This window comes from Malus domestica, chromosome 08 (assembly GCF_042453785.1).
Source record: "Malus domestica chromosome 08, GDT2T_hap1".
In the NCBI taxonomy this organism is placed as follows: domain Eukaryota; kingdom Viridiplantae; phylum Streptophyta; class Magnoliopsida; order Rosales; family Rosaceae; genus Malus; species Malus domestica.
In genome coordinates, this window is record NC_091668.1 from 22,606,011 (window position 1) to 22,615,856 (window position 9,846).

The following is a 9,846-nucleotide window of genomic DNA, read 5'->3' on the forward strand; positions in this document are numbered from 1 at the left end:
TGTTAAATCTTCATCTAGGACTTATATTGCGTTAGATTTGTTTTTTTCTGAAAGAAATGCCGCTGATGAAGTTTAGATACGGGGCAGTCGGCACTCCAAAAATCTCTTTATAAGCGAATGAATCACTGAAGCAATATATTAGTTGTAAGAGAATGTTAACTAGTTTGGAAAGTGCTTCTAAATGACTAACTGCTTTTAGAGAAACTGTTTTTGGATTTCAAAAGCACTTGCAAGAAGCACTTCAAGTGTTTTTTAAGAATTAACTTGCATTTTTACTAAGGATTGGCTCTAAAAATATTTTCTTTAAAAGTGTTTTCAGTCACTTACAAGCATTTCCTAGATGAGCCTGTATCTCCGATTTATGCCTACCAGTTAACAAATTTGGGTTCTGCTTCTAGTAATTATGTAGACGAAAATATCTCATATTAGCACCCACCATTGACGCCATCGGCCTCCGCTCAAAGAATAGAATACGAAAAAATATGTATTTACTAATTAGTGAGAACATTAAAGCACACATATTGACCATTTGAGATGTCAAAAATACTACATAGACACGTAATGGTAACAAATGATGTACCGTTTATTTAAACCGAGATGTCAAAGATAACATGGAAAAGAAGGCTAAGAGCATCTCCAAATGTCCAAATCAGCAATAGCGGTAACAAAACACAACATTAATATTTTCCATCCGAGAAGCCAAATCTAATGTGGCATGACATGGATTGACATCTTTCCCCCTTACTGCCAAAGTTTAAAACATGCCAAAGTGCCACGTAAGCCTTCAAATTTAAATTTTAGGTAAATTTCACATCTCCTTTGGAGATGGTCTAAGCGGATATGGACAAAAAGATATTTGAAGCTACCTTCAAATTTGATTTTTGCTATTTCCAAAGACATTTCACTTGCCTTACTTTAAATGCTAGCATATTTAAGTATTATTTTATTATTTTTAAATCAATAACAACCCAAATTTTATTATTTTTGTTTTAAGAAAAACATAAATGAAGCAATAAATTTTGTCATATTAGGTGGAAGGAAAACATTGACAATATGTCAAATTACCAAGTCAGCCACCAAATTTAAATTTGATGTTTTGAATTTAACATCTCTTTTGGAAATTCTCTTTTTATAGGTATCATTTTAGAAATCAATTAGGTATGGTTTTATAATTTGATCATGATTATTTTCGAAAATTTCCTCTGCCAACTTGAATGTTTTTTTAATTGTTGAACATTTTGTCCTCTTTGTGTCAATTCATAAAATTCTTAAAATATTCATGTTTCTCGGGTCTCCACTCAATATTGACTTTGTAAATAATAATTGAGTGACGACACAAATAAAGCTGACTTAAACAACCAAAAAGCTCTACGTCGAACTTCAACTCCTTTGAGTTGGCCGCTGTGTAAAGGCCTTTGACACCCCACACCATTGCGGCAAGAGGGGGCTTGCCCATCAGCCTTGCTACTTTGCCAAGAATTCTAAAACCACGGAACCAACTGGTTTAACATACGGAGCAGGTTTCTTTAAAAAACAAAGAAAGTAAACTAGGTCTTTAAATTCATACGATAAATCCAAAAGATTATTGTAGTATCAATATCCATAAAACACAATGATAAAAGAGGTTCTAAGTGCTAACCTCGCCCTAAAAACAAAATCTAACTCCACTAGGTAAACATGCAAAAACGAAACGAAATAAAAGAACACCCTCACATCCTAAAGAAACTTAAAGAGTAACACTCTAGTCTTAAACATCTAAAGAACCAAGGAAGTCCTTTGTTTCCGAAAGCTCTCTGATTTCCACACAAGTGTGCGTTGCTAGATGCTTGCGATTGTTGGCCGTTGCCGCATCTTCTTCAACTTTCGTTGGCATAAAATTGTAGTAAGAAGTGTTCTTCACCTTCATGTTGGCCTTTGCCTTCTCTACTTCAGCTTTGGTTGGCATAAAATTGTAGGGAATGTTGTTATTAGCCATGAGAGTTGAAGACTTCTTAATCTTTCTTTCGTTGTGGATGATCGAAGCTTTGATGGTTGAACATTAAGGTTGTGTTTCGGAATTTATAGTGATCTATGCATGCTATGTAACAGGAAATTTAGACTATCTTTATTTATTTATTTATTTTGCTATCTTGATAGATTTTCAAAGACATGTAAAGAGAAGTTTTTTGCACGGAGGTATTAAACTTTTCGTTACTTTTACTTTTTACTAATATCTAAAAATATAGAACCGGTGGATTGAAGAGGAAGACATAAGTACTGGCTTACTAATATATTTTGGTGATATGTATCTTATGACGTGGATTCTATACACAAATGGCATGAATATTCGCAGTGAATGGAACAACCTATGGCTAGTTATTTGATATCATTTATGCCTACCAATTACCAAATTTGGGTATTGATTCTGGTAACCCTATATAGGATACGATTTTATGTTAGCAAGAGCTCACATGTCGATCAACTTTTGAATTGACCACCTTATACACATCACTCAAAGTTTTAATCATTCAGTTTGTTAAGGAAAGAACTTGGCTGCTGAAAAAATCAGCAGTAGTTCCTACTCGTCACCAATCATAGATGAACACGTGTTCAATTTATGATTAAAAAATTAATTACTTGAACACGTGTCTATCTGTAATTGATGAGGAGCAGGAATTGCTGCTGATTTTTCAGCAGCCAAGTTTCGTTCGTTTGTTAATACTACGCTAACTATATTTGAGGGACAAAATCTATCTTGTAAATTTGCAATATTTAATACAATTTCCTATTTGAATAAATATTTGCTATGATCTGCAAATGAGAACCTAAAATATATATGATACAGATCATGAGATTATTTTCTGAAGAGAGTATAGACGAGAAGTTAACATCCTAGTTAGCATTCCAGCACTCCTATAAGATGAGAGTTAAACTTTATAGGGAGTTTGTAAAACAACATTTTAGGATACTGTTATTGGCACTTTAGAAGTTTGAAGTATAAAATTTCTATACAACAACCAAGTCTAATTCTACTAAGTGGGGTTGGCTGTATGAATTCTTGAATACCATTGTGCTCAGTTTTGTGTCAAGTCTTCCATTAGCTTCATGTACTTCATATATTTTCTTAAAGCCTCTTTCCACGTCTTCTTAGGTCTTCTTCTACCTTGTTTGTCATGAGACTCTATCTCATAATTGCATTTTTTTTAACCAGTCTTTGTTTGACATGTCCAAACCACCTTAATCGATTTTCTCTCATCTTATCTTCAATTGCGACCACTCCTACTTTACCTTGGATATCCTCATTCTTAATCATGTTCTTTCTCGTGTGCCCACACATCCAACAATGCATTCTCATCTCGCTGCACTCATATTTTGCACGTGTTGATACTTGACGACTCAACATTCCGTGTCGTAAAGCATTGATGGCTTATAAAAAAGTTCTTAAGCTTTAGTGACATACAACAGTTGCACAATACACTCAAATGCATTCTTCCACTACATCTATCCAACTTGTATTCTACAATGGGAACTTCATTCATTTCTCCGCTCTTTTACAAGATAGATCCAAGATAACAAACACGTTTGCTCTTTGGTACTTCAGAATCTCCAATCCTCATCCCTACCTCATTTGGACCCCCAACTTCCCACTAAACTTATCACTCCGTAGATTTTATTTTTGACCTACTTAGGCAATCATCTTGAATGCGTTTCTTTAACTCATCCATTACCAATGCGAAATGCTAAGAAGTTAAAGCTAAGTCTTGATCTAACCCTATGGTTATGAGAAAACTTTCAATTTGTCCTTCATGAGTTCTTACTGCATTCCTTACTCCATCATACATATCCTTTATTGCTTGGATATATGCTCTCGTATTTCTTTCTTCTCTAGAATCCTCCATAGAATTTCTCATGGGACCCTATCATACATTTTTTTTTCCCAAATTTATAAAGACCATGTGCAAATCCTTTTGCATATCTATCTATCATCTATTGACCTCCGTAAAAGATAGATTGCCTCCATAGTCAAGCGCTCTAGCATGAACTTGAATTGATTGTTTGAGACCCGTATCTCTTGCCTTAGTCTGTACTCAATTACTCTCTCCCAAAGCTTCATGGAACGACTTATTAATTTAGGACCCCTATAGTTCATGCAATTTTGTATGTCACTCTTACTCTTGTACATAGGCACCAAAGTGCTTGTTCGCCACTTATTTTGCATCTTCGTTTTTAACCTATGCCATGCTATACTCGTCTCTCCCAAGACCTTCCACACTCCAAACTTTCTATACTACAAAATATATACATACCGACGAGTGCACAATAAGTTTTTTAGAGCAAATAATCGCATGTATATTTTAAACTAAGAAGTGAGATATTAACTAACTCATACAATAAGTACGCCATAATAAGGTAAGATCAAACTCGTCATCCACAAACATAAACCTAATACTTCACAATTGAAGAATATTACTAGACAATAATAATGGTGGCATGTAACGAGGCGAGAGGTAGCCGTGCTAAAAAGAACAAAGGAGTCACCATAAAGCCTCCATAGATTAAGTGTATAACGTCAGAATAAATTGTGGCAGAAGGAAATGATGAATGCAACTGTGCTCTTGCTAATAATGGAGTCTGGATTCACAAACTGCATGTGTTTTCTGAGTGCTGCCAATCATTATTTTTAGCCTTTACCTACTTATGCTTTGCAATAACTTTAATTTAGTCCGGTCGAGAAATAAATGCGAAGGTGGGCACCAACTTCCATCAATCTCAACACTAATCAGAAATTTCTAAGCTACATGATACAACAATTCACTGTTCTAAGAATTTCCATCTAACCCTGCCTAGGAGTTAGGCGACTAGTTATCATTCCGATTAATTCCTAGACATTTGAAAATTAAAAAAGAGCACCTAGCAGCCTAAATCAATCTAGGTTGCAACTCTCACTTAGACAAAATAGATTAACTTTCATTTTGCACTTTCTTTTTTCAAAAAATTGTAAGAGACTTGTTAAATACTTCGATGAACATTCATTATATAGTTATTCTCCATGTTTTCAATATGTTCTAATACTTTATAATTTATAATTTATTGTCATTCTATTATGTAATTCATGTATCCAAATACAATTATATATTTTTTTAGTATAAGTAGGCATTTATTATACTATGTAACAAATTTAATTAAAATTAAAAAAACTGCCTAACCCCACCAAGGCTCCGCCTAGACGTCTAGGCCTCTGCCGACCACCCGACTAGCACCTTTTAGTACCTTGCAACCAACCCCTCACACTTCTTTTAGACAAACACCGAACGCAAGCGAATGTAAGTGGCACATGAAAGGGTTACTAGTTATTAAACCTATTCAAAAATTGGGGTCCAAATTCAGCAGTTTGAATGATAAACATATAGTAACCTATAAAGCATATAGACAAGGACGGAATGATCCGCAACAGCAACAAGATACAACGACATATTTCACCTTCGTTGCAAGACAACCCTAATCAAGGGGTGTTGAGATGATTACCAAACGCTTCTAGCACAATACATTTTCTGCAGCCTCACCCTTCGTCATGGAAGCATCAAGGCCTGTTCAGATAAAACCGTCTATGGCATTCAGTCAGTGCTATAACCCCTGCTGGTGCTTGCATCCCCGATAGAAACTGTGGCAAGTGACTTGGAAGCCCACACCCTGGCGTTCATTGCTCCTTCCTGCAAATTACTCCTCTTGCAAGGCTCTTTTAGAGAATTAAACAACTGCACTGCCCGCTTTAGAAAAGCCAAAGGGTGCTCCAACAAGCTCCCTAATCTCATGTCTTGAATATGCCATCTCCATGCAGATTGAGCAAACGATAGCAGAGCAGGAAAAAAGAAGTAGAGCAATCTCAGAAGCACAAAAGCAGAAGCCAGAGCCAAATATGTTTCTTGCCGAAGCAAATTCTCTGGAGATCTAGCCCAAGAAAATGGGCAGCTTTCCTGCTCAGTGCTATCATGCCTCTCATGATTTAGTGGGTATCCAATTTTTTCCAGTGACAATTGATCCAGTGATACAGTCTTGAAGCCTGCACCAATTCACCTCAGTCAATAACTCCCCCGAAGGGGAAAACAGTTTTCTATATAAGATAAATACAAGGACAGTGAGAGACTAAAAAATGGCAAATCTGATATTAAGAAAACATGATTCTGGACGGTAACGCAGAATATCAGAAAAGCGAACAAGTTGTTCTGTAGGACTAAATAGAATCGGTGGGTCACGCATAATCTAAAACAGTTTATTTAGAATAAAAATCCAGTTCTCTTTAGTACACATCACTCGATGAAAGGTTTTTGACTGCTTTTTATTCATCGCACCAAATATTATAAAAGATAAGAAATAAAGTTCACAATCAAAGCCTACGATCTGAACAAAGAGACTTACCAGTAACATGACTATAGAAAGCAATAAGAGAACCAGGAGTGCGGGCGCCTTGATATCGAATACGCATAGTAGAATTCAAAATGAAAAGTGTAGGAAATCCATGAACTCCATATTTGGAGAGTATACTGCAAACAATTAATCAGTTCTGTTCAATTTCTAATGACAAATCGTTTAGAATATACAGTCTCTACAGATATTTACAAACCTTGGCCTGATGGCTGATTCTTCAAATGCAAAATGGGGGATCGAAGGATACAAAGAAGCCAGGATGGAAAACGTTGGTTTAAACATCCTTGAAAAAGGGCACCATGACGCATAGAAGAGCACCGCCACATAATCATGAGTATTCTTGTGAACCATATTTAATGCCCTTTGTAAGGAAACCTCATCTCCCTTCAATGCAGCAAGACATAAACAAAATTAGAATAACAAATGTAAGAGATAAGAAATTTCAACTTTCAATACAACAACAACAACAAAGCCTTATCCCACTAAGTGGGGTCAGCTGTATGAATCCAAGAACGCCACTGCACTCGGTTTTGCGTCATGTCTTCCGTTAGATCCGAGCAATAGACTACGTATAAAATAAAAAATAAACTGCATGTGATATTTACAGCATTCACAGGAGAAACTGGTTGCAGGATTCTAATATTCAAGTAACTGCATTTGGGACAAGTATTGTTCTGGTTTATCCAAACATATAAATTCGGAAAAGGGTTCGCTATCAGAGGCCAGCAAAGCACTCAAAATACAAATGTAGCGAAACTCAAAAACCTAAAATGATCCTCTTGGAAACACTCTATGAATCAAGCCATTTCGGATAGAGGCCGGCAGCTCCTTTGAGCACCATTTGAAAAATCGGCATTGCCCAACTCGGTCTTTTACAGGAACAATACAAATTACTACCCTAATTGCAAGGTCAATGCACCTACCGAAAACCCGAACTTTTAATAAATACATATAAATAAATAAAAACAGCATCTCCCTAGTACACCCCCAATGATACTCTAAATAACACATAATTTTCCCAGAAATAAAAATTAATAGCAAAATAGTAAATAGATAAGTAATTGCGTACCACAATAACACCCATGGATTCAACGGATCTGCAAGCGCCGTCGACGGGGCAATTGGAATACCGGAAGCCGAAGATCGTGTCGGCAACGGACTCCGTCGGGCAAGAGGCGGGCTCGGCGGCGCAAACTAGCCGGACCCATAAAACCAATATCACGATCCCACTTTCCCAAACCCTAATCCCCATTTAAGAATCAAAGCCGCCCCAAACACCAAACAACCAAAATAAAAAACGAAAAGCTAAAAAAGGGAGCTGCTTAGCAACAGCGCGACGGCGGATGAGGAGGAAGGAGGAGGGGGCGCAGGGGAGAAAACCCGGCGCATTTTAGCATCGAGGGTTGTTGGTTGGGGAAGCGGATTGGATTGGATTGGATTATTAATGGTAATTTGTGAGAAAATGGGTTGGTTTATTTGGAAGTTTCGTGAGGAAGGGAAAGAGGGGGGGGTGGGGGTGTGGTGTTTGGTTTAGGTAGTTTGGTTATGTGGTGGGGTGGAGAGGAGAGGAGACAGCCGAGACGTGGAGATATCGGTGAGTTCTTTGTTAGAAAACCAATGAAAATGGCTTAAAAAACTTTGAGTTTTAATGGTAAGGACAAAATAAAGGGTAAAGTAAATAGTACTAGGATTGACTTTTTAGTGTAAAAATGTGATTTTTCGTTAAAATAAACAGTACCGGTGCTTTTCGTTAAAGTTCCCTTCTTTGTTTTCTTTGTTTGGGTCACACACTGGTGTGCGTGTCTCTGCATTTGCCAACTGGGTTCTCAACTGGTCTTCCTCTTCCCTGCCTGACATCATGCGCACGTGATGAGTTTAGACTCATAATAAGTTAGTAATAACGGAATTTGTGAAAATCAAATGTAAATTATTTATATATAAGTGATATGAATACCACTAAACTAGTACCAAGTGGTTCATGCCCTATTTTTTACTAAAGAAAAATATTTATTTATTTTGTATATAATGATGTTTTAATTTAGCTTTTGGGAAAAAAACATTTTTAAAAAAATTCTACTTTTTTATGTGATGATTATGAAATGGTGTTTGAAGTCTCCTTATATATAATTTAAAACAAAAAAGTTATTGGGTGGGTTGTTTAGGTCCCTTAAAAGAAATTTTTGTGTCTCTTTAATGTTTGGTCTTTATTTGATTGACACGGATCTATTTACTTGAAGTAAAAAATTAACACTTTATAGCTCACACGTACGATTCTTCCGACCTCAAGGGGAACAAAGATGGCGGCTTTATCTCTTCTTTTATTTTTAGTTTTGTATGTTAATAGATTGAACATTAACGTTGTTAATTTTTAAATTAAGCGAATAAACACATGTCAATCAAATAAGAAGTAGACATGAAGACACCAAAACAAGGACAGTAGGCCAGTGGCCATTATTCGTGCTTAAGCTCAAAAGGTCGCGTTAACGTATGCTAAGCTCATGTTGAATTAGTTTTTCAAGTTTGATGTTGACTCGGCTCATTTGTAAATCAAAACTGTTGCGTGGTTAGCTGGCTAGCTGAACTTATTTTCTTGAGTGAGCTCAAGCTTACATTTGTTTGATTTAATAAAAAATAAAAATAATGAGATATATAAATTAAAATGATTGCATTCAGCGTCATCAATTGATATAACAAAACTCAAGTTTAGCTCATTTTTCTAACAAGCCTAAAATTGTTATAACTCGGCTAGTTTCATTTACCAACCGAGTTAGAACAAACGAAAGACGAACTAAATACGAGTCGAACTCAATTCATTCCAGCTGATTCTATCTGGAAGTACCTAATCTTGTTATTTGAATAGTTGATTGAAATAAGAAAAACTATCTGATAATTATTGAAAAATTATACAAGTCTTTAAGGGCCTACTTGGTATCCTATTTGAAAATTTTAATCATTTCTTAAAACATTTTTTTAAGAACATTTCTTGAAAATAATTTTTTTTAAGACTCAAAAACTTGATTGGTTTGTGATTTAAAAATTTTAAATCTTACGACTTAAACTAGACAAAGAGATCTTAAAAGAGGGGGTTGCAGGAGAGGGAGAAAGATGAAAGAAGAGGAAAGAAAGTAAGAGATGATTGAAGGAAAGATAAAGAAGAGAGATGATTGAAGGAAAGATAAAGAAGAGAGATGATCGAACGAGATAGAGAGGAAGATGAGTGAGAGAAAGAACCGAAAGAATAAAGAGAGCGGATTAGAGGAGAGACAAAAAAAGTAAAAGAAAAAAAATAGGGGGTTGCAGGAGAGGGAGAAAGATGAGAGAAGAGGAAAGAAAGTAAGAGATGATTGAAGGAAAGATAAAGAAGAGAGATGATTGAAGGAAAGATAAAGAAGAGAGATGATTGAACGAGATAAAGAGCAAGATGAGTGAGAGAAAGAACCG

General features: G+C 35.9%; 1 protein-coding gene across 1 annotated transcript; it reads right to left on the reverse strand.

The window, feature by feature from the left end:
• Positions 1-5,308: 5,308 nt before the first annotated feature.
• Positions 5,309-8,010, reverse strand: LOC103446576 (5'-adenylylsulfate reductase-like 4). Its single transcript, XM_008385708.4, has 4 exons — positions 7,475-8,010; positions 6,602-6,789; positions 6,397-6,521; positions 5,309-6,040 (listed from the first exon to the last, which is right to left on the reverse strand). The coding sequence occupies exons 1-4, from the start codon at positions 7,655-7,657 to the stop codon at positions 5,595-5,597; spliced, it is 942 nt and encodes a 313-aa protein (XP_008383930.1). The 5' UTR covers positions 7,658-8,010; the 3' UTR covers positions 5,309-5,594.
• Positions 8,011-9,846: the final 1,836 nt, after the last annotated feature.

What these genes read in the sequence shown, in the direction of transcription:
- LOC103446576 (XM_008385708.4), bottom strand. Translation starts at nt 7,657, where the DNA reads ATGGGGATTAGGGTTTGGGAAAGTGGGATCGTGATATTGGTTTTATGG. An exon ending in AATCCATGGGTGTTATTGTG is followed by an intron (nt 6,790 to 7,474) that starts GTACGCAATTAC and finishes GCTGCATTGAAG; the next exon opens with GGAGATGAGGTTTCCTTACA. An exon ending in GAATCAGCCATCAGGCCAAG is followed by an intron (nt 6,522 to 6,601) that starts GTTTGTAAATAT and finishes AATTGTTTGCAG; the next exon opens with TATACTCTCCAAATATGGAG.